The sequence below is a fragment of the Chiloscyllium punctatum genome, chromosome 1 (assembly GCF_047496795.1).
Source record: "Chiloscyllium punctatum isolate Juve2018m chromosome 1, sChiPun1.3, whole genome shotgun sequence".
NCBI classification, from domain to species: domain Eukaryota; kingdom Metazoa; phylum Chordata; class Chondrichthyes; order Orectolobiformes; family Hemiscylliidae; genus Chiloscyllium; species Chiloscyllium punctatum.
The window spans coordinates 44,561,850-44,586,938 of NC_092739.1; the positions used below are offsets into that span (position 1 = coordinate 44,561,850).

Genomic DNA, 25,089 nt, shown 5'->3' on the forward strand with positions numbered 1-25,089 from the left:
AAGATTAGAATATTGATGCAGTAATTGGCTTGGTTGGATTTGGCTTGCTCCTTTTAGACAGGATATACCTGGGCAACTTTCCACATTACTAAGTCAATATAGGTGTACTGGAACAGCTTGGATAGTCCACAGCTTTGCTAACATTTGCACTTTCCAACAAGAGTGCCTGGACAGTTTAGATAGATAGATCTCTACAGTGTGGAAACAGGCCCTTCGCCTAACAAGTCCACACCAACTCTGGAGAGTATCCTACCCAAACCCATTCCCCTACCCTATTACTCTATATTTACCCTGACTAATGCACCTAACCTACACATCCCTGATCACTATGGGGCAATTTAGCATAACCAATCCACCTAACCTGCACATCTTTGTATTGTGGGAGGAAACCAGAGCACTCGGAGGAAACCCACACAGACATGGGAAAATGTGCAAACTCCACAAACACAGTCACCTAGGCTTGCATCAAACTTGGGTCCCTGGGACTGTGAGGCAGCAGTGCTAACCACTGTGCCACTATAGAATCCCTACAGTGTGGGAACAGGTGCTTTGGCCCAACAAATCCACACTGACCCTCTGAAGGGTAACCCACCCAGACCCATTCCATTCTACATTTACCCCACACTAATGCACCTAATATACCCACCCCATGGCAATTTAGCATAGCGAATCCACCAAACCTGCACATCTTTGAATTGTGGGAGGAAACCCACACAGACTCAGGGAGAATGTGCAAACTCCACCCAGTTGCCCAAGGCAGGAATCGAACCCAGGACCTGGTGCTGTGAGGCAGCAGTGCTAACCACTGAGCCACCATGCTGCTCCGAATGTCAGGATATTTCTACCACCTCCCACCCTGGTCCTCAGACTCCTTCCACTGGCATAGACTCACTAGTATACCCTCTGGTGAATTCTAGTATTGAAATTTTCCCTTGATTGAAATCTAACTCGGCTGGTAAATATGATCTCTGCTGTCGACTGCTACACCAGACAACGATTTTGCCTGTTAAGTCATTATAGCTTTAACTTACACCACTCAAATTGATCTTCAACGAGAAAGGTCATTTTAAGTGGAACTGGTATTTGAACATTTCACCCGAAGAACAATTTGGTTGGATCAAGTTTGCTTAATCTTAAGTGGATCTGTAACCTTAATTTTAAGTGGATCCTTTAAAATAATCACTTTGTCCAAGACAATGAACTAAATTTTTCTCAACCATTCTAAACAAATGCTGATGTCGAGAACAAAACAATTTGGGAGCAGGAGCCTGTCATTTTGATCCTTGAATCTATGCCTGCTTTCATCGAATCATAGGAAATAGGAGCAGGAGTAGGCCATTTGGCCCTTTGAGGATGCTCTGCTATTCAGTATGATCATGGCTGATCATTTAACTCAGTACTCATGTCCAGCTTTCTCCCCATACCCTTTGATCCTTTAGCCGTGATAAATAAACTCCTTGAAAACATTCAAAGTTTTGGTCTCAACTACTTTCTTTGGCAGGGAATTCCACAGGGTCACCCCTGTCTGGGTGAAGAAATTTCTCCTCATCTAGATCTGGACTCCATGATCATTAGGAACATTCTTCCAACATTTACACTGTTTAGTCCTGTGTTATGGACAGAACAAACTCCCTCAAAACATGTGTATCTCCTTGACACTAAAGTTTTCTTATTTTAAAGGCAAGTGCCAGGCTTTGTGTTCCAGATGCAATTCTATTGGTCAAAGTACCAGGCTTGAAGCAAAACACACTTTATTCAAATACTAAAGTTAAAATACAAGGATTGGCTTAACTGGAACTATCAAAATACTATAAATTACTCATTAACTGTTCCAATATAGCAACATCCCATAAACACATGCGTGGCATAGGCAAATTCAGTAAAATAGATTGTCTTACTTACATTTCTAGCAGCAGGAAGAGAACCCAATATGTAGCAGCTTTCACAACCCCAACAGCTACTAAAAGCTCAACTAAAAGTCCTGGTTCTGCAGGAGCTTGACCCCACCCAGTAAGGCTGCTACTATTGTTCAAACTTAAAATAAAATCCAAGACCTCACAAGCTATTTATTGCCTTGACTGTTCCTCACCTCTGTCTCAACCTCTCCATTAAAAAAAAATCAGGACAAAATACACCTCTCAAAGTCATGATATCTTCACGTCTATTAGAATTTTAAAGGTTTCTAGGACATCCCATCTCCACCTCCCCATTCTTCTTAACTCCACTGAATATATGCCTGACTGTTCTAGGCTCTCTTCATACATCAGTCCTGCCATCCCAGGAATCAGTCTGGTAAACATTTGTCACAGTCCCTCTCTAGCTATAGAACATACTTTCTCAGATGAGGAGAATAAAACTGCTCACAGCCTCCAGATGCGCTCTCAACAAGGCCCTAGACAATTGCAGGAAGACATTCCTACTCCTGTGCTCAAATCCTCTATGAAGGCCAACAAAAACAAAATTTAAATCGGAAAAACTCAGCAGGTCTGGCAGGATCTCTGGAGAGAAAGCAGAGTTAATGTTCTGGGTCCAGTAACCCTTCGGAGATACCTGTGATCCCGGGTGGAATCAAAACATGAAGGATGAAACTTGAGTTGGAATCCACGAATTTTGGCAAACATCTTGTCAAATTTCAGGAGCGACAAATAAAGTGCGGCATGGTGGCTCAGTGGTTAGCATTGCTGCCTCACATGCCAGGGACCCAGGTTTGATTCCAGCCTTGGGCAACTGTCTGTTTGGAATTTGCACATTCTCTCCATATCTACGTGGGTTTCCTCCCACAGTCCAAACATGTGCAGGTTAAGTGAATTGGCCATGCTAAATTGCCCATAGTGTTCAGGGATGTGTAGGCTAGGTGCATTAGTCAGGGGAAATGGTATGGGTGGGATACACTTCAGAGGGTCGGTGCGGACTTATTGGGCCAAATGGCCTGTTTCCACACTGTAAGGATTCTATGAATGAAGAAGAAAGTAATGACAGTAAACAAGAAAAACGATCTGAATAGAAATCCTGTTGAAAAGAGGAGCAGAACATCTTCACGGTGAGCATATTTGGAAGAGTTGTGGCAGTGAGTTAAACAAAAAAAAAAGTGCTGCTATGCCTGCTAAGTTTTTCCAGCAATTTCTGTTTTGTTTCTGATTTCCAGCATCTGCAGTTTTTTTTTGTATTTAACTCACTGCCACCTCTCTTCCAGGTATGCCCACCTTGAAAAGTTCTGCTCCTGTCTACAACATGATTTCTATTCACTGTCATTACTTTTGTTGTTGCTCCTCAAATTTGACAAGATATTTTCCAAAACTCACTTCCAAAGGCACATCACAAGATCCTGCTTTCAGCTCAGACTCATCCCATATGGATTCCAACACAAATTTCATCCTGTGTGTGTTTTGAATTCACCTGGGGTCACAGTTATTTCCGAAGGGTTACTGGACCCAAAATATTAACTCTGCTTTCTCGCCCCAGATGCTACCATACCTGCTGAAGTTTTCCACCAATTTCTGCTTTTGTTTCTACTTTAAGACATGCCCATCCAAATGGTTGTGACACCATGCAAACATAGCTCTCATTTCCCCTCTCGAATTCAGCTGTTTTGTTCATGTTTGAACCAATGCTGTAACAAGGTCAGACAGCAGGAGTCAGTCCCCAGTTTCCAAGTATTTTCATGCACAGTACCCCTCAGTGCTATTCCCTTGACACGGTGCGGCCACACAACTGCTGCAAGGTTCCATAACTGCCGATTGGCATACTGATACATTAACTTCCAGCTTCAGAGGCGCTACCACCCACGGACATCAGAGGTCTAAGTGCTGAAAAATAAATTGAAGGAAGTATTACTTCTCAGATCAACATACCAGGCAGCTACACCAATCCCTCTCTCATCAGATCATTGCCAGTTTTAATTCTGTCCCAGCCTCGTCATCCCACTCCTGCCACACCTCCACTCGGGCCAGGCTGGCATCCTTCATTGCAACTCCTAACCCAAGGGTGCAAACATAAACAGTTAATTATTTTGCTAAAAGGCAAGGTAATTATTAAGTTAAATCATATCCTTTGCATCGATGATACATCTCATGGCAGTAATTGTTTGCAGGAGATTCTCATTGAAAATGATTATCTAAACAACAAGGTGCAAACTGCTGGTTAAAACAGCTTGAAGGTAATTTAATGGATTTAACTAAGTTTGAATCAAAGTAAATGAGATGAAACTGCAAGTAAAAGCAAAGATTGACAGTAAGTCTTTGGAGAAGATTGATAACTTAATTAAATGGTTTACTAGAGGCTTTATAAAACTGTGATGCATTCAATAATAACACAGACCAAACTTTTGCATATTAAATTACAAATGATTCAAGTTATTTTAAGAGTCATTTGTAAGACCATGTGTTTAGTTATTCGGAAACAAACACAGAATGCAGGAGAAACTAAATATGAACACAAGAACTGTTCATAAGCAAGCAGGAGCAGGCAATTCAGCCCTTCAGGTCTATTCCGACATCTAATACGATCATGGCTGATCTCATCTCACCCTCAACTCCACGCTCCTGCCCACTCTTCATAACTCTTAGGAGACAAAAAAACTGCAGATGCTGGAATCCAAAGTAGATCAGTAGGAGGCTGGGAGAACACAGCAAGTCAGGCAGCCTCAGGAGGTGGAGTAACCTTCTTCCCCCAGCCCTGGCGAATTGAATGATTGGGCATTAAAGAGTTTTAAACTAATTGGGGTGGCAAGGATGGGATGGACAGTGCTGTTGGGGGCTGACGGGGAAGGATAAGGAGGCTTACAAAACAAAAAGATATGGCAGTTTTGCAGAGTAGTTGTCTAGGTAATGACACCCAGAGTAGGATAGAAAGTGGCAATGTATAAAAACAGAAAATATTAGCAAAAAAATAGAGCAAAAGGAAAAAAATGGTAATAAGGCAAAATTAAGGGGTCTTTACTTAAATGCAGTATTTGGAACCAAGTACATCAAATAATGGCACACAGAGACTGGTTAATGGGTATGATAGTATTATCATTATGAAGTCAGGGTTACAAGGAGATAAAAGCAATGGGTATGTGAGTTTTCCAAAGGACGGGCAAGAAATAAAAGGATGGTGTGATAACATTGTTACTGTAAGATGGAATCCATACAATAGCAAGAAATTATCTTGGATTGAAATATTAAACATCCATGTGGGTTGAACTGAGAAATAACAAGGTGGAGAAAACACTGATAGGAGTAGTCTATACACCCAGTAAATGTGGCTATATGATAGAAAATAGAATAAATCATAATGAGGGCTGTACATTAATGGTGGATGCCTTTAATCTTCACCTAGATTGGGAAAGTTAAGTTGGCAGAGCTAACCACAAGGGACAGTTTCCATTACAAAATATTGTGGATCCAAGCAGGATGAGGCCATTTTGGATCTGGTAATGTGTAATAAATCTCAGAGTAAAAGATCCCCAAAGAAACCATAACATGGTGAAATTTAGCATTCAGTTTGAGAAAGAAAAGAGAGAGAGAGAGAGAGAGAAAGAGAGAGAAAAGAGAGAGAGAGAAAAGAGAAAGAGAAACCATGCTAAACTTAAATAAGGGCAAATACATAGGAATGGGGGCAAACATAGATGGAGTTAATTGGGAGAGACATTTAGCACAAAAGATGGTTCATGGAAAATAGCAGACATTTAAGAATATAGTTCATTCAATACATTCTGTTCTGATATAATGCGAAGTTCAGTTTCTGTGATCCTACATTAAAAGAAAATCACGTAATAGCAGCACCATTTAAACCAATGGGGCTGGAATCAGGTTATCACCAATACAGGTAAGGAAAGTTCAGATTCTACAAATAATTATCTAAATTCTTCAATTGCCTTATAGCCAATTCTCATTGAAGAAATGTGCATTATAGCAGAACTGACTGTACTCATATCAATATATATCACAACGTGGAAGAGGAATTCTAAGAGGGGGATACGCCAAGAGTGATTAACCAAGGGAATCAAGTATAGGATCAAATTAAAAGAAAAAACATACAATGTGGCAAAGTAAGACAGAGTATTGGGAAAGATTTTTTAAAAATCAAGAGAGTAGGGGTTCCTTTATATATTTAAAAATGAAGGGAGGGGCCAAAGTTAACACAAGCCATTTGAGAATAAGGTTGGGGAAATCAAAATGGAGAACTAAGAAATGGCAGAAGAGTTGAATAACTTTGCAACAGTCATCATGGTGGAGGACACAAATAGCATTATAAAGTACAATCTAATCAAAGGACAAAACAAGGGGGTTAGGAAATACTGTAAACACAATAATTTGCACTCAAAGAAAAAGTGCTAGTGAAACTAATGGGGCTAATGGTCAAGACAAAGTTAATTTATGAGGGAAGGCCTGTAGATGTCATATACATTGACGTTAGTAAAGCGTTTGACAAGGTTCCCCATGGTAGGCTAATGGAGAAGAAGGTGAAGCCGCATGGGTTCAGGTGTACTAGCTAGATGGATAGAGAACTGGCTGGGCAACAGGAGACAGAGTAGTAGCGGAAGGGAGTTTCTTAAAATGGAGACCTTTGACCAGTGGTGTTCCACAGGGATTCATGCTGGGACCATTGTTGTTTGTGATATACATAAAATGATATGGAGGAAGTGTATAGGTGATCTGATTAGCAAGTTTGCAGATGATACTAAGATTGATGGAGTAGCAGACAGTAAAGGGGACTGTCAGAGAATACAACAGAATATAAATAGTTTGGAGAGTTGGGCAGAGAAATGGCAGATGGAGTTCAATCTGGGAAAGTGTGAGGTGATGCATTTTGGAAGATCCAATTCAAGAGCAAATTATACAGCAAAATGGAAAAGTCCTGGGGAAAATTGATGTACAGAGAGATCTGGATGTTCAGGTCCATTGACCTGCATTGCCATCCTCAGGGAACAATAGAGTGGTTAAGAAGGTGCACAGTATGCTTTCCTTCATCTGATAGGGTATTAAGTACAAGAGTTGGCAGGTCATATTACAATTGTATAAGTCTTTAGTTCGGCCACGTTTGGAATACTGTGTACAGTTCTGGTCGCCATATTACCAAAGGATGTGGGTGCTTTGGAGAGGGTGCAGAGGAGGTTCACTAGGAGGTGGCCTGGTTTGGAGGGCACTAGCTATGAAGAGAGGGTGAGTAGATTAGGATTATTTTCATTTGATAGCTGGAGGTTGAGGGGGGACCTGACTGAGGTCTACAAAATCATGAGAGGTATAGATAGGGTGGATAGCAAGAAGCTTTTTCCCCAGAGTGGGGACTCAATTACTAGGGGCCACAAGTTCAAAGTGAGAGGGGAAAAGTTTAGGGGAGATATGCGTGAAAAGTTCTTTACGCAGAGGGTGTTGGGTGCCTGGAACGCTTTGCCAGTGGAGGTGGTGGAGGCAGGCACGATAGCATCATTTAGAGATATGAATGGGCAGACAGTAGAGAGTTAAAAACAATAACTGCAGATGCTGGAAACCAAATTCTGGATTAGTGGTGCTGGAAGAGCACGGCAGTTCAGGCAGCATCCAACGAGCAGCGAAATCGACATTTTGGGCAAAAGCCCGACAGTAGAGAGTTACAGACCCTTAGAAAATAGGCGGCAGGTTTAGATAGAGGATCTGGATTCGTGCAGGCTTGGAGGGCCGAAGGGCCTGTTCCTGTGCTGTAATTTTCTTTGTTATTTTGTTCTTTGTTCTTCCTTTAGTGTCTTGGTTTGCATCCTAGGATATTAAAAGGAAATAGCTATCGAAATAGTGGATGCACTGGTAGTAATCATCCAGAAATGCTTTCCAGAAGATTGGAAAACTGCCATTATTTAAAAAGGGATGGGTACAAAAATGGGTAACTGTAGGCCAGTTCACTTAGCATTGTGATTATCTTAAGAGTCTATTTTGAAAGAAGGTAATAGCAGCGTATTTACAGGTGTTCTTCCACTTTTCAAAAGTTCGCTTTATGTCACTTCGCTTTTATAAAAGACCTACACTAGTACCAGTTTTCGCTAACTGAAAGAAATCTGAAGTGGATTTTCGCTTTTATGAAAAAAGGCGGAATTTTTCCCATATAAGTTCATGCCTCTACACTTTACGCCATTTCAGCTTACAAAAAGTTTCATAGGAACGCTCTACTTTCGGATTGCAGGGGATACCTGTAATTATATATAGAGAGGCAGAAGACAGGAAATTACAGGCTGGTTAGCTTGACTGTGGTTGTTGGTAAGATTTTAGAGACCACATTGGCATGGTGGGTCAGTGGTTAGTACTGCTGCCTCACAGTGCCCGGGACCTGCATGCAACTGTGTGTGTGGAGTTTGCACATTCTCCCCATGTCTGCATGGCTCTCCTCCAGGTGCTCCAGTTTCCTCCCACATCAAAGATGTGAAGATTAGATGGATTGGCCATACTGAATTGCCCCACAGTGTCCAGGGATAGGTGAACTAGCCATGGGAAATGAGCAAGTTAGTCAAAGCAGAGCCATTGAACGTGATCTATTTGGATTTTTAGAAGGCCTTTGACAAGTTGCTGCACAAGACAAGACCGTATGGTGTTAATTTTTTAAATAATGGGATGAGGGCATCACTGACTAGGCCATGCCCTATTGCCCAGAGGGCAGTTAAAAGTCAACTGATGTGGGTCTGGAGTCACATGTTGGCAAGACTGGGTAAAGTTGGCAGATTTCTTTCCCAAAAACACATTAGTGAACCATACGGTTTTTCCCAATAGTCAATAATGAATTCATGGTCATCTTTAGACCTTAATTCCAGAGTTTTATTGAATTCAAATCCCACCACCTGCCATGGTGCGATTCAAACCCGGATTACCAGACAATTCTTAGGTCTCTGGGGTAGCAGTCCAGCAACAATATCACTAGGCCATCACCTCACTGAAGTGGCAAAATGGATAGATGATTGGCTGGCTGGCAGAAAGCTGAGTGGGGGGATAAAGGGCTCTTTTTCACGATGACAGCTGGTGACTATTAGAGTTCCGCAGGGGTCAATGTTCAGACCACAATTGTTCATATTACACATTAATAATATGGATGGAAGAACTGAGAGCATTGTTGCAGATTGCACAAAAATAGGTGAGGAATGAGTAGTACTGAGGAAGTGGTGAGCTGCAGAAAGACTTGAACAGGCCAAGACCATAGGCAAAGAAGTGAGAGATGGAATACAACATGAGAAAATGTGAGGTCATGCATTTTGGTGGGAAGAATAAGAGGGGATAGGCTTTGGAAATCTGAAGCACAAAGAGACTTAGGTGTTTTTGTTCAGGATTCTCTTAAAGTTAACATGCAAGTCCAGTTGGCAGTTTGGAGTCAAATACAATGTTAGCATTCATTTCAAGATGGTGTGAATACAAGAGCAGGGATGTACTGCTAAGGCTGTGTAAAGCTCTGGTCAGACTGCATTTAGAGTTAGGGGAGTAGTTTTAGGCTCTGTTAAGGAAGGATGGATGTGCTGGCCTTGGACGGTGTCGAGAGGAGGTTTACAAGGTTGGTTTTGGGGATAAAGGGCTTGTTATATGAGTGGTTGAGGACTCTGGGTCTGTACTCAATGGAGTTTAGAAGGATGAGGAGGGATATGAATGAAACTTACAGAATACTGAGAGGCCTGGATAGAGTGGATGTTGAGAAGATGTTTCCACTAGTAGGAGAGACTAGGACCCAGGGGCACAGCCTCAGAGGGAAGGGGCAATTCTTTCGAATTGAGATGAATTTCTTCTGCCAGCAGCCATGATTGAATGGCAGAGCAGGCTCAAAGGGCCAAATGGCTCAATTTTCTTCTAAATCATCTGATTAAGCAGAGTCAGCATGGTTTATGAAGCGGAAATCATACTTGATAAATTTATTCGTGTTATTTGAGGAAGTAACATATAGCATTAATAAGGGGGAACCAGCAGATGTATTTGGATTTCCAAATGTGTTTGATAAGGTACAACATGTCAGGCTACTTACTAAGAGAAGAACCTATGGTGTGGGGATTGTATGATAGTTTGGAAGGAGATTTGTCTACCTAATAGGGGATACAAAACTCAGGATACCAGAGAATTTTCAGGATTGCAACCTGTAACTAGTGGTGTGTCACAGAGATTAGTGCAGAACCATAATTACTTATAATATATATTAATAATATGGTTGAGATAAGTGAATGTACTGTCATCAAATTTGCTGACCACATATAAATAGGTGGGAATGCAAGTTAGATTCCCTACAGTGTGGAAACAAGCCATTTGACCCAAGAAGTCCACTCCGAGTCTCCAAAGAGTAACCCACTCAGACCCATTTCCCTCTGACTAATTGCACCTAACACTATGGGCAATTTAGTATAGCCAATTCACCTGACCTGCACATCTTTGAGATTGTGGGAGGAAACCCACACTGACACGGGAAGAATGTGCAAGCTCCACACAGACAGTTCCCTGAGGCTAGAGTCAATTCTAGGTGGCTAACCACTGAGCCACTGTGCCACCCTGGCTGAGTGTTGAGGATGAATTAAATTGTCTGCAGAGGAGTAACATAGACAGTCTGAGTGGACAAAAGCTTGGCAGTGGAATATTGTATGGGAAAACGGGAGGTTATACATTTGGCAGGAAAGATCAAGGAATTGAATACTACTTAAAAGGAGAAACACTGCAGAAACCTGCTGCCTAGATGGATTTGGGATCCCCGTGCATGCATGTGAAAATACTGGCATAGAGGCTCAGCAGATAATAAAGAAGGCAGGGCAGCATGGTGGCTCAGTGGTTAGCACTGCTACCTCACAGCGCCAGGGACCTGGGTTCGATTCCAGCCTTGGGCAACTGTGTGGAGTTTGCACATTCTCCCTGCATCTTTGCGGGTTTGCTCCGGGTGTTTCAGTTTCCTCCCACAATCCAAAGATGTGCAGGCCAGGTGAATTGGCCACTCTAAATTGCCCATAGTGTTAGGTGCTTTAGCCAGGGGTAAATATACGATAGGGGAACGGGTCTGGGTGGGTTACTCTTCGAAAGGTTAGTATGCGGTTGTTGGGCCGAAGGGCCTGTTTCCATACTGTAGGGAATCTAATTTTTAAAAAAATACTGGACTTTATATCAAAAGGAATGGAATATAAAAATGAGGAAGTCCTGTTAAAACTACACAAGGTACTAGTCAGACCACACCTAGAATATTGTGAACTGCTTTGGGCCCTTTATCGAAGTGAAGATATACTGGCATTGCCGACAGTCCAGAGAAGGTTCACCAAGTTAATTCTGTGCAGGGAGAAATTTATATGAAAAGTTTTTAGTTGACTGGACCTGTACTTATTTGAGTTTAGAAAAATGAGAGATAATTTTACATACAAGATTCTTGGGGGGTGCTTGATAGGGCAAATTCTGAGAGATCATCTCCCCTTTTTGAAGAGTCTAGGAGCAGAGGGCATAATATCAGAGGGAGTAATCACCCATTTAAGACAAGGAGGAGTAGATATTTCTGTCAGAACACAACGATTCTGGAATTCTTTCATGAGGAGGACTGAGAAACTCTGATTTTTAATGTGGATTGGGGAAAAGAAAATCATTATCTAGTCAGCCAGGTTCCTGTCAGGATTGGACTTTATTTCAACTGACCACTACTCTTTCACAGTGAGGTCTCTCAACTGTAATAAGTGAAAAATTAAAACTGTGAAATAATGCACCACTCACAAATACTGATATCTTCTTACCTCCCTCACCCTCCATTCCAATCCTTTTAAAAGAAAACTGAAACACCGCACGTACTGGAAGTATAAAATTAAAATAAAGTGCTGAAAATAGTCAGCAGGTCAGGCAGTATCTGTGGGGAGAAAGAGAGGTACTAGTTCAGGTCAATGACTATTCAGAATGACATTGATAAGTACCTTGGGACATTGTATTACATTAAAGGTGCTACATACATTTGCTCTCCTTCCATAGATGTTTTTTGTATAGAAAACAAAACGAAAGCAGTGGATGCTGGAAATCAGAAATCTTGATTGACTAAATCATTTCTCAATACAAAATTTCTCCAAAGCCAAAATCAATTTGGGGGATGGACCTTCTCTGAACTGTCTCCAATGCCAGTATATCTTTCCTTAGATAAAAGGCCCAAAACTGTTTTCTACTGAGTCTATCAGGATGCACTAACATTTTAAGAATTATGATTAATAAAAATCTTAAACAGAAAATGAAAAAAATTAATACCATCCCCAATATCATATTTGATTTCTTCCTTGCATCACTCACATTGATGCTTTAACACTATCTCCTTCGGTATGAATTCATGGAAAATTAACCCAATTTCACCTACAATTTGACTTTCAATATTCAAGTTGTATAGATTTGGCCTTCCATTCAGTACAGCATACCTGCAACAAGAGATTTGTTTAACCGCACCCTCAACTGCGCCTTGGTGCTCCAGTCCCCAAGTAAAACAGTTTGTCCTTTTATCCTGGCTGCTCCATTACTATTGTTCTCATTATCATTCTCCTAACTCCAAGGGACTTCAAAGGATGCCGCATCTAATTTCAGCTACTTGCTGCAGTATGCTAAACCGGTGGCGTGGAGTCAGTGTTCCCTGGGACTTATCTTGAGCTTGAACTGCCTGGACTCTGCTAATAGCACCACTTCTCCTGCTTCAGCACTTGCCCAGCTCTAAACTGTAACTAACTCTTCTCCCAGAAAACATAAATGAAAAAGAGAGAGAGCTCTCTTATGTTCCACTCATCTCCATGATGACTGCTCTGAGCTGTTTTCGACCTGACTTTTAGATCAAGTAACCCACACTTACAACAACTTCTTTCACCTGATTAGGTTCTACAGTCTTTCAACGTTTAGTGTATGTTTCCAACTACTTTAGTTTTAACGCACAAAATAAGCACTCTCTCGGGACTCTCATTATAGCAGAAAGTGTAGCCACTGCATTTTCAGCTCAGCAACGGTGCTCCCTCTAAGCTGTGTAGTCACTTGAAAGATTCATGCATATCCAGACAAATTGACTCCTGTTTCTAGAAGCCACTGCCCTGCACAGAAATTAGATTGAACAGAGCTCTACAAACTCATCCACTGTTTCAAATCCTATCTTTCTAGATACTAACCTCTTCAAGCAACATGTCCCAAACTTTTAAGTGTAAAAGGTGTCCATGTTCTTCAGTTACATTTGTCCCATTTTTTACATTTTAATTCTTCAAACTAAAATTTATGTCCTAATTCAAATACATGAACTAGGTATTCACAAAATATATACATTGCTGATACTAAAGTTGGCTGCTGTATTTGCTTCATTAACAATGACTCACTCCACTTTGGGACATATTGAAGATACAGAGGACTCTACATAAGAAATTATTTCAATGTGAGATCAAAAAACGTTTTGCCAAATTCAACATCAATCAGAGGCAGGGTGTTAACTTCAGCTGGAGGACAACAGTGAGAGCAGGAGTAGAAGGTCCAGAATTCTACAAATACTATATGTGAAAAAACTGACAAGGGACACTGGGGAAAGAGGGCTCTCCATAGCTTTTTCCAACTAACCCCATCCAGTCAGGACTAAAACCCTGCTCCTTTGTTGTTAACTGGAAGTTATGGAGATTGGCTGAAACACTGGAGCAATGGCATAATTTTGCACTTTATCATGAGCTTCCAATGTTCTTCTATCATAACATTCCGCACATCCCTAATTGTATTCGAACAAGATGGCAGCGGGGTAGCAGGGTTGTGCTTGGGGTCCTAAGCCTGGCACTTGTCTGTTCTGGTCTGCTTTCTTTCTTTATTTTCAACTTCTGCTCTTAGTCAGAGATGTACAGCACGGAAACAGATCCTTCGGCCCAACTCATTCATGCCGACCAGATATCCTAACCTAATCTAGTCCCAATTGTCAGCACTTGGCCCATATCCCTCTAAACCCTTCCTACTCATATACCCATCCAGATACCTTTTAAATGTTGTAATTGTACCAACCTCCACCACTTCCTCAGCAGCTCATTCCATCCTCTGCATGAAAAAGTTGCCCCTCAGATCCCTTTTAAATTTTTCCCCTCTCACGCTAAACCTATGTCCTCCAGTTCTGGACTCCCCTACCTCAGGGAAAAGATGAGTGGCATGGATTTACCCTGTCCATGCCCCACGATTTTATAAACCTCTCACCCCTCAGCCTCTGATACTCCAGGGAAAACACTCCTAGCCTGTTCAGCCTCTCCCTATAGCTCAAATCCTCCAACCCTGGCAACACCCTTGTAAATCTTTTCTGAACCCTTTCAAGTTTCACAACATCTTTCAGATAGGAAGGAGACCAGAATTGCACACAATATTCCAAAAGTGTTCTAACCAATGTCCTATACAGCTGCAACATTACCTCCCAACTCCTGTACTCAGTGCTCTGAGCAATAAAGGAAAGCATACCAAACACTTTTTTCACTGTCTTATCTACCTGTGACTCCATTTTCAAGGAACTATGAACCTGCACCAAGGTCTCTTTGCTCAGCAACAGTCCCCAGGACCTTACCATAAGTCCTGCTCTGATTTGCCTTTCAAAATTGCAACACCTCACATTTATCTAAATTAAACTCCATCTGCCTTACCTCAGAGTACAACAGGATGTTGATCAGATGGGCTAATGGGCTGAAGAGTGACATTTTTCTGTATTTTTTTCCCCCTTTCTTTTTTTCTCTCTCAGTTTTTCTTTCCTTTAAAGCCTTTTGTGGTGGGTTAATCAGTGGCATCAGCACAGCAGTGCGATCTGACTGTGCATGGAATGGCAGCAGCTTCCCAGCAGTATGAAGTGATGGCGGCAGCAAGGACAACCTCCTGGTGTTCAGGGGCAGCAGTAGCAAAGCTACTGTAGTGATTGGAGACAATGGCAGTTTCAGCAAGAACGCAGCTCCTCCCTGCAATCAATGCAAGACTCGCAGGCTGACCAAGACTTCAGGCTGTGGCTAGGCCTGGGTGCCTGCATCGATGATTCCAAAAGCCTTTATGGAGATAAGGCTTAGACTTTGAGATCTCGTCATTTCTCTTATGTTTTGTTTTTCCTTTATTTCTGCTTTTTTTTTGTTTGAGATTCTGGCTTTGTAACCAAGAGGACACCAGGGAATGGTGACTTTGTACACTTTTCACTGTGCTCATTCATTCCTACACCCGAGTACATGTGACAATAAAATCTCATCTTAAGTCTAAATTCTAATATTGGTTGCTACTAAATGGAAGGTTGTGAAAATTCAACAAGAAGAAAATCAGGCTGAGCTTTGTTGCAAACAACAATAGTTGCAGTCTACTAATATTCACGCATCAACAACAGCCATTTGGATGAAGATGCCAGTTCCACCTACCGAGATATACTCTAACTTTCTATTATTATACGAATATGGTGACATCAGAACCTTTGAAAATTTTTAAGGCAGATGTGAACAAATTCTTGGAAAGCAAAGGGATGAAGGTATTTTTGGGGTAGCCTAGAATGTGGAAATCACAATCAGACTAATGGAACAGTCTAATTGAATGGTGTAGCAGGTTTGAGTGGCCTATTCCGCTCCTAATTGTATGTATTTAATCATAACAGAAATCAGAACAATGAAAAGGCAATTTAAAGTATATTAGCTAATACAAATATCAGATTTTATCAGTTGGAAACAAACTTATCACACAGTCAGAAGGCTGAGTATTCAAATCCAAACGCCAAGAGTCTGATCTCAGCTTATATTCCAGTGCAACACAGAGGGAGGACTGGATTTTCCATGGTGCATGTTTCAGATGGGACATCAACCGATGCTACTGTTTACTTTCTTACACATCAATTGGATATTTATGTTTCAACACGAATATTGTAATGTAAAGGGTTTTCCTGATCTCTTTCCTCCCTCAATATCACCAAAACAAATCAGTTATTTATTGATCCAATTGTCACTCAATTTACTTGCATAGTGTTTAGCATTATTACAAGTGAAATACATACAGGTACATGGCTCTTATGGCACAGTGTACCCTACTTCAGAGCCACAAAGTCTGGATTCAAAATCCCACCTGCTCCAGAGGTGCGTAGTAGCATTTCTGAGTAGGTTGATTAGAAAATACCTACATGTGAAACATTTTGAAAGTTTCCTAAATACAAAATGGCATAAATTGGTAGTGTTGATTCACTATTTTTATTAACCACAAAAATACCAGTACAATAAACAAATCATTTTAAAACATGCACTAAATTACTATAGCAATTTATTTCCAGTTACGTTATTGCAACTTTTAGACAAATAAATTAATTTGAAGAAAATCCTAGTTTGGTAAAAAAGTTACATCACTTACATACAAATCATATGAAGCACCCAAGAGTATGAGGCAGGCTTTGAAACTGTATTAGTTTTCCTGAAACTGTTGCTGAGCAGGGATGTGAAACGGTCAGATGCAGTTCTGATTTTCTGTTTGCTGAGTTTAGTTTTTCCTCAACTGTTCCTGCAGTGAGACAGCCAGTCACCTCCCCACAATACCGGTGATGGAAGTAACTGGAAGCAAGATGATATAAAATGGGCCTTCCCATTTTCACTAACTAGCTCTTGTCTTCTTGGAGGCCTTGCACCAGTTTACCTGGGAGCAAATTAGTTTATCGGTAGACCCTGGTGCTTGGAAATGACTAATTGTAAGGGAATGAATACGGTGGGAGACTAAATGAGAAGTTAACTAATTCTCATCACCCAAAGCTATTAATTGTCCTACAAAGACAGCTGCAGTCACAGTGTGACATTTTATTATCTGGATGTAGGTTTGCTTGCTAAGCTGGAAGGTTCATTTCCAGATGTTTCATCATCCTACTAGGTAACAGGTGAAGCACTGGTGCTAATTCCTGCTTTCTATTTATAAGTTTGGGTTTCTTTGGGTCAGTGATGTCACTTCCTGTTCTTTTTCGCAGGGTGTGGTAGATGGGGTCTAATTCGATGCGTTTGTTGATAGAGTTCCGGTTGGAATGTCATGCTTCTAGGAATTCTTGTGCATCTCTCTGTTTGGCTTGTCTAGGATGGATGTGTTGTACCAGTCAAAGTGGTGTCCTTGTAAGGATACTAGTGAGACAGGGTCATGTTGTTTTGTGGCTAGTTGATGTTCATGTACCCTGGTGGCTAGTTTCCTATTTGTCCAATATAGCGTTGGACACGCAAGTGGTTATAACAGTTTGTAAAATCATAAGGGGCATAAATAAGGTCTAATGGGTTTGAGGATTTTTCACTTTGTTTAGATGATAGTAAGAACTGCAGGGTGGATGAACTGACTGACTATGGTACAGGATGCCACTCAAAAGGGGAAAGAGTAAGGGAGGAAAAGTGCTATTGGGTGAAACTGTTGTGAGGGGGATTGATACCATTCTCTTGAGCACAAAGCATAAGGCCAGCCAACGGTGTTGTCCATTTGGTGCCAGGATTTGGGACATCTACTCTGGACTGGAGAGGAATTTGCAGTGGAAGGGGTGGGACGGAGGGAATCAGTTGTAGTCCAGGTAGATACCACTGACATAGACACAAGTTAGTATGAGGGGCTAGATGCCAGATTAAGAAACAGATCCTCAAAAGGTCATAATCTCTGGATTATTATCTGAGCCATGTATAAATTGCAAAGGGAAAATCAGATCAGAGAGGAATGTGATTGGCATTGGAGAAATTAGTTCTATTTCATGGGTAGTGGCACTGGTACTACGAGAGTAGTTTTGTGACAATGGGATGGTTTCCACCAGAACTGTGCAGAGGCTAGTGTTCTTGCCAATCACATTATTCAGATTATTAGAAACAGAGAGTATGTTAAACAAAATAGGAGATCCAAGTACCTAGGTCATTAAAATGTCATGTTAATCTTTATATCCAGAGAAATAGGGTAAAAGTTTTACTATGGCTAGTAGCCCTGGTTAGATCACATCTGGAATATTAAGGACACAATTTTGCACTACGCATTATAAAGCAGATATTAGTCCTGCAACGTAGATTTATGGAATAACACCTAGACTTCAAGCATTAAATTACAAGGACACAAATTTGTACTACCTAGAATTTAAAGAAATATTAAGGATATTTTGGATAGGTAGAGAGAAACTATTATAGCTGGTTGAAGAATCTCAAGACTAGGGCTGCAGTCTAAAATAAATCCTTTCAGGAGTGAAATTAAGAAACACATCCAAAGTTTAGAACTTTTGTAATGAGAAACTGATTATGGATTTTACATTTCAATTTGATATAGTTTTATTAACCAAAGGTGTTTTTATGTCATACTCTGAACAACATTACAGAATCCAGAGATTACAGCAGTCACTGCCACATTCTTACAGTTTTCAAACGATCAATGTACATCTCATTAAGAACTTTTAAAGTCAGAAAACGGTGGATGCTGGAAATCTGAAACAAAAGCAGAAACTCAGCAGATCTGGTAACATCAGTGGAGAGAAGGCAGGGTTAACCTTTCGAGCATGACGACCCTTCTTCAGAACCTTTTAAAGTACAGTCACTATCGTATTGTAGAAAGTACGGCAGCCAATTTCAGGATATCAGCCTCACACAAATAGTAATGTCATAATGACTAGATAATCTGCTTTGGACATGTTGATTGAGAAACATTGGTCAGGATAACGGGGATAATTCTCTTACATTCAAAACAGTGCAGAGCTGCGTTGCAATCTGAGCCTTGGTCAACCCGAACAGAAATTAACATACTTACTGAATTTCTCTGGTACGCTTGTGCGAGATTTGGACGCTGCATACGGCTAACACGGTGATCCAGTTACAACTGAACAGGGGTCACATTGTAACAATTGGCAACACCCCTGAGAAACAAAGTAACAAGCGCCTCGGGGATCTGAAGTACAACATACGGACCAGGGCAGAGTGTTGCTGCAGTCAAAGGATGAATGTGAAACCAACAGATCCCCGTTGCAATCCGGGTTCGTGATTCAAATCCAAATAATTCTCATCTTGGTAGAAGGCTCGCAGGTAAAGCCTCAATACCGCACTGCACCCAATAGTAACGCTGTCGAATCCCGACCCTGGAGGACTCCACTCCTCCTGAGAATGACATCACAATGGTCACTCTATTCCTCCGGCCTGCGGCAGCGCGGTTATCTCTTGCCCACTGCGGCCTGCGCCTCGCTTGGACTCTCTTTGGTCACATTCCCAGGTTCGGCCCTCGCCCGCCACGGCGCCTGCGCCGGCTCTTCCTGGCGCGGCGATTGGTGGCCGCCCCGCCTCATGTGACGTTCCCGGGGCCTTGGTCCTGGCGGCGGCGGCGGCCATTTTGTGAAGAGTCCATTATTAAAAGAGAAGAGCGTGCGCGGCGGCTCCCCCCCATCTCTGGGCCGGGTGTGTGAGTGCGGGCCAGCCAGCGGTGAGACTTCACTCATTTACCGGGGCCTGCCGAGGACACTTCAGTGTGTATTGTTTTATGTGATACGTACACACGCGGACGCACGAAAGCAGCCCGGGTTGGTTTGTGTAGAAGCGGGAGGTGGTGGCGTGCGCGGGCGGGGCTCCTTGACTCGGCCCTGACCTTTTTTTTAAAAACATATAAAAACCTTTCCGCCATCTCCCTTTGATCCGGGCGGAGCAGCGGCTTACCGGGTTTTTTAAAAAACTTCTCCATCCCCCCCCCCTCCCCTCCACCACCGCCACCACCACCACACCCGCTATTCTCACGCACCCCCGTCTCTCGGAGCGATGTCGGAGGCCGTGCAGTTCTCCGAGGTGGAGGCCCAGGCTGCCGGCCAAGGCCTACAGGATATGGCGGCGGCCGCCGAGGCTGGGGCGGCGGCGGCGGCGGGCATGAGCGATCCGGCGATGGAGGCCAAGGCGAGCGACGGCGGGGATGGATCGGGCGCGATCGCCGAGACCGAAGGGGCCAAGATCGACGCCAGTAAAACGGAAGAGGACGAAGGGTGAGGAGCCGCGGGGCCTGTATTTTATTTGTATATATCTGTAAAGAATGTTCACTTGGATCGGGGGGAAGGTGATGCTGCAAAGTTTGTATTTGGGAGCGGGTGGACCTTTGGAGATTTCCAGGGTTCAGCCTCTTTCTCCCCCCCCCCCCCCCCGGAAAGGCGCGATATGAAACAGCAGCAACGTCCTTGAAGTCGTGTTGGACTTGTCTCAATCGCCCTCTTCCTTTCTCTCTCTTTCCCCCCCACCCCCCAAATCCTTTACAGCGGCCAGGAGCCGCCGAAGGTTTTAGTTAAAAATTAATAAGTGCCATTATTTATTTTAAATCTGCACAACTCGAAGGTGACCCCGTCTTCCAAGGCCTTGAACATCTCTCTCCCTTTTTTTTGTGTATGTGTGTGGGGTGTCTCTCCTCTCTTTCTGAAACTCCACTGAGAGCGGGTGCTGCTGCTGCCGCCGGAAGGTGGTGGTTTTTCATCGTAAAGCGGTGCCGCATGTGGAGGGAGGGCTAGCCCATTGAGTTGGTGGCGGGAGGATGGGGGAAGGGGCGCTGCTCTCACAGTCCCTGCTCTCCGCACTCGTCGTTTTCCCTTCATCAGTAATTGGCACTGGCCAGACTGAAACTGGCCCACGTATGATCGTGCAGATTTCCGGTTGAAATCCCTCTCCCATGTGGTTTTTCTTTCCCGCGGCTGGGCGTTTCTAACGAGCTTGTTACAAGGTAGGAGTGGTTCCAGCTTTTGAAACCTTTGTATTGTTTGATTGACTGACTGATGCCAATTGGAGCTTTACTTTCTTTTTTTTAAGTTGTTACATCGGGTACGGAGGGTGGCTTTTGATGTTTAAGCGTCTTTCTAAATGTAAATTTAGCGAGGTTGTGCTTTTGACGTTTAACTTGTGCAGTTAATGTGGCTTTACTTGTACGGCAGGCTGCGTTGAACTAGTTGATCACTAATAGTGGTTAAAAGGTGGTGCACCATTGTAGCAACTTATCTTAAATTTTGTTCACAGTATTGACTGGTTTTAATACTTGGCCACTGGCAATATGGCCATTTAGGCAACCGTTTTTGAAAATTAGAAATATTCAGGTTGCAGATATGTATAAATTTCATGTTTGTCTGTTGATAGCCGGACACTTAAAATTTGGGCTTTCAGTTAGTCGGGTTACTTTATGCACTTAACCTTTCATATGAATGATTTCCCAAAATATTCAAATAGCTCCATATTTGAATAGTTGTGATCTTTAAGTCTAGTTTTGCAAACAGTGGCAGAGTCTCTTTTTAAGAAGCCCATGCACATTGATCTGATTTTAAAAATTAAGAACTGCGGGTGCTGAAAATCAGAAACGAAAACAACTTATTGGAGAAGCTCAGCAGATTGGAGAGCTTCTGTGGACAGAAATCAGTTAATGTTTTCAGTCCAGTAACCTTTCCTCAGAGCTGAATGTAGCTGGGCAGAAGTTGGTTTTTATGCTGAAGATAAGTTGGGGGGGGGGGGGGGGGAAGAGAGAGAGAGAGAGAGAGAGGAAAATAAGTGGCGATAGAGCCAGAAGTTGAGAGAAGAACTTGGGTAGACAAAGGAATGGATAATAATTAGCCTAGGAGAATGAATAGATGCTAATGGGGCATATTAGTGGTGAACAATGGTTTGTGTGTAATAGCAAGCCATATAATCACAAGGTTTTTAGGGGTTAGGGTAAGGATGTGGGAAAAGGTGGCTTGAACTCTATATGGACTCCAAAAGGTTGTAGAATTCTCAAGTGGAAAATGAGATACTGTTCTTCAGCTTGCGTTGAGCTTTGATGGAGCATTGCAACACACCTGAGACAGCTGTTGACCAGGGAAGATGCTGTTGGAGGCAGATAACTGGAAGCTTATGGTCTTTTTGTGGACAGAACGTAGGTGTTCTGCGAAGTGGTGACTCAGTACACATTTCATTTTCCCAGTGTAGAGGGGACCACATTGTGAGCAGCAGATGCAGTAAAGTAGATTGATTGATGTACAGGTAAAGTACAGCTTGACCTGGCAGGTGTGTTTGGGCCCCTGGATACAAAGGAAGGAAGTAAATGGAGAGGGATTGCACTTATGGTTGTGGGGGGAAGTGCCGAGCATACGGGGAGAATGCTGGGAGTTGCTAGGATGTACAGGAGAGAACGGTCCTTTTGGAAGCTGGCGAGGAGGGGAATGTTGTTTGGTGGCATACCACTGGAGGTGACAGAGGCTAATGATCCTCTGCATATGGATGCTGGTGAGATGGTAGATGAGGACAGGGTGGACCCTATCACTCTCTTCGGAGGGAAAGGAGAGGGTGGTGCTAAAATGTGCGAGATGAGTCAGTCCTTCAGTGCTGGGGATTGCTCGGTCGAGGAAGGTGGACCTTTCGATGGCACCCTTGTCAAAGTTGGCATCGTCGGAACTGAGAGAATTGAATATTATCTTAGCAGGTCTAGAGCTTTTCTAGCAATTGGTTTTTGTTTCTCATTGATCTGATGCTTGCCTGTGAAATGTCTTAAGAGGATGGTCAGCTTCCTTTTGGTCTGCCAGGTGCTCCCAGTACGCTGGAGCTCTGCATTGGATAATTGGAAATATGCATGCTTTTTTCTATTAACGTCTTTGAATTGGGTTCTCTCAAATACGATGATCCCAACTGGTTGAAGAGAAGCTATTTCACAAATATTCATGTCTTTCTGTGACCTCCTGGGACAGAAGAACTTTTGGTACATAAAAGTTCTGAGTACAATGGTCGTAATTTGAATTGTCCCCTCGAGGTAGCAGTTACTACATTGTAATCGGTCCTGTTGCTTGAACAGAGGGAGATATCAACCATTCTTTCAACATCTTAACTTCTGTAAAGTCTAAGCAAGTATTTAAATCCAGGATTGGAATGTGTTATTACCAGTCTGCTTAGATTTGAGGTTTGCATATCAAGATTGGACAATGTACTTGTTCAGCAAGGCATCAACTTTAGAAAGGTATGTCTACTTAGTGATTTTTCAGCCCAACGCCTATATTGCGATCAGCTTGTGGTCAGGCCGATTAGGATGCATTTTTTGGCAGAGAATGGTGTGCACTCTTACTGCAGAATTGTATTTAGTTTTCTTTGCAAGTGTAATTTTCTAATGTTGCTGCAAAGCATGGGGAAGAAAATGCTGGTATAAAACTGTTGGAGATTGCAATAGATAGACTGAGTAAAGACTGTCGCAAAGGTTTAATGTATTGCTGTTCAGTCTGTTAATCGAGCTCTGTTTGACAATGAGAAGTTGACTTCAGTCTGTTCAATCAAGTGCCCTTGCTCAAGGCTATTCCTTGCTGAATTTAGAATTTTGCTTAGGTTTGTAGTTGCTGGTGTCATCCAGTTGACACGCTCCAGCGCAAGCATACACCTGGGTCCATGCACATTTCACTGTCACTAAACTCGAACATTTGATTCACCAAAATTGTCTTGCAAGGAAGAAAAACTTTACTTAAAATTTATGTAGCTCCTTACTCCAGTGTACTGTCCAACCTTTGTTGAATGGAGGAAGTTGTTTTTTAAACTGATCTTGTAAAATTGGGTGATTCTCTGATTGACGGATGATGTTTATGTGCTATTTTATTAGAATTGATTTTAAAGCCCTGACTCGAATATTGAGTGCCAGTATAATTGGAGACTTAATTATGAGAGTTATAATACTCTTAGCTAGAGTTCGGTGTCATGGACATTGCCTGACTTATTGATTGTTTTGGAGAAATGTACAGTACATTTGCAAGGCCCTAATCTATCTAACTAATTGCTTAAATTTAATGTTGCTTGTGCATCTACTGCATTGTTGACTGAAATAAAATTGCTAATGTGTGTCCACAAATAGCTTTCTGCATGCATTCTTGATGGAGGCACACCAGGGAAACATGGTTACTGTATGAGGCAGCTTAAAGTTTTGATTTGGCTACTGATGTGTATATATACTTCACTGTTTCTGCAGAAAAATGTTTGTGGGTGGCCTCAGCTGGGATACCACAAAGAAAGATCTGAAGGACTATTTCTCTAAATTTGGAGAGGTGGTAGATTGCACATTAAAGTTGGATCCCATTACAGGGCGTTCAAGAGGATTTGGATTCGTCCTGTTTAAAGAGGCTGACAGTGTGGATAAGGTATTTGATCATAAAACCATGGGCTTAAAAAAAAATGGGTTCAGTAGAAATGGCTTAATGCAATCAAGTTTCTCTATTTGTTTGCTTAGTAATGTTTTGAATATTTTTGTCCTGTTACCATGTAGGTTATGGAGCAGAAGGAACATAAATTGAATGGCAAGGTAATTGATCCTAAAAAAGCCAAGGCCATGAAAAAGGAGCCCGTAAAGAAGATATTTGTAGGAGGTCTTTCACCTGATACAGTCGAGGAGAAGATCAGGGAATATTTTGGAGCTTTTGGGGAAGTACGTAATCTCATCCCGGAGGTTTCATTGTGTGGCATCTATGCGATTGCTGTTTGGATAAATTTGTGTGGCTGCTAGTTCAAGCTGTGGAGTGTGCACAAATTGACTATAACCAGATCGATTCGCAAAATATTCAATATCTGATTTATTGGACATGTATTGGTTACACTGAAGCCAATTGAAGGACATGCAGAACAATTCATGACAATCATATACCAGAGGATGAATGGGGTCACTTTTAGCTGACTTTGGCCATTTACTGAATATGGAGTTTTACAAATTGGGAGTGTAGCTGGAAGTCTTTGGGTTTTGCTGCGGTTTGCATGAGTTATGTCTTGTGTTGGTATAAATCCTGCTGTGGCAGTTCTTTAATTGTGATTATGATACATAGAAAATTAATGGTGCCTCTTTTGTTTTAGGTGGAATCAATAGAACTTCCCATGGATAACAAAACAAACAAAAGGCGTGGATTCTGTTTCATAACATTCAAGGAAGAGGAACCAGTTAAAAAGATTCTGGAAAAGAAATTCCATAATGTTGGGCTCAGCAAAGTATGTTATATTGAAATCATTCCCAACAGTATGTTGGTACAGTAATAGTTAGATTGGTCAGAATAATGTTCTTTCAAGTACCCTAGAAAGTAATTGCAGAAGTCCAAACGCAACGCTAGTTTTTTGGATTTGGGAGACTTCAAGTTTATTGTACACTATTTTGTGCTAAAAAATTATCATGGAATAGTGTATTTGGGGAACTGCACATGTTCAACGTAGTTGACTGACTTGTGGATTTCTGTGTTCAGAATTTCAGTCTTATCTCT

At 42.0% G+C, this 25,089-nt stretch overlaps 3 protein-coding genes across 5 annotated transcripts in view; 1 reads left to right on the forward strand and 2 right to left on the reverse strand.

Moving 5' to 3' along the window:
* Positions 1 to 19,129, reverse strand: part of enoph1 (enolase-phosphatase 1) — a 68,476-nt gene extending 49,347 nt beyond the window's left edge. Inside the window, exon 1 of the mRNA XM_072553769.1 lies at positions 18,648 to 19,129. Coding sequence (XP_072409870.1) covers positions 18,648 to 18,689 — 42 coding nt within the window. The 5' untranslated portion in view covers positions 18,690 to 19,129. The remainder of the gene's footprint in view (positions 1 to 18,647) is intronic.
* Positions 19,130 to 19,219: 90 nt separating this feature from the next.
* The window catches only part of hnrnpd (heterogeneous nuclear ribonucleoprotein D), an 8,683-nt gene continuing 2,813 nt past the window's right edge, over positions 19,220 to 25,089 (forward strand). For both annotated transcript variants that reach the window (XM_072553693.1, XM_072553740.1), the window contains exons 1-4: positions 19,220 to 19,857; positions 23,820 to 23,988; positions 24,114 to 24,272; positions 24,692 to 24,823. In XM_072553693.1, the coding sequence (XP_072409794.1) occupies positions 19,640 to 19,857; positions 23,820 to 23,988; positions 24,114 to 24,272; positions 24,692 to 24,823 (678 nt within the window). In that variant the 5' untranslated portion in view covers positions 19,220 to 19,639. The remainder of the gene's footprint in view (positions 19,858 to 23,819; positions 23,989 to 24,113; positions 24,273 to 24,691; positions 24,824 to 25,089) is intronic.
* Positions 24,394 to 25,089, reverse strand: part of LOC140459481 (vesicle-associated membrane protein 8) — a 41,172-nt gene continuing 40,476 nt past the window's right edge. For both annotated transcript variants that reach the window (XM_072553795.1, XM_072553847.1), the window contains one exon: positions 24,394 to 25,089. This exon is cut by the window's right edge and continues 1,745 nt beyond it. The gene's annotated coding sequence lies outside the window, so the exon portion shown is untranslated.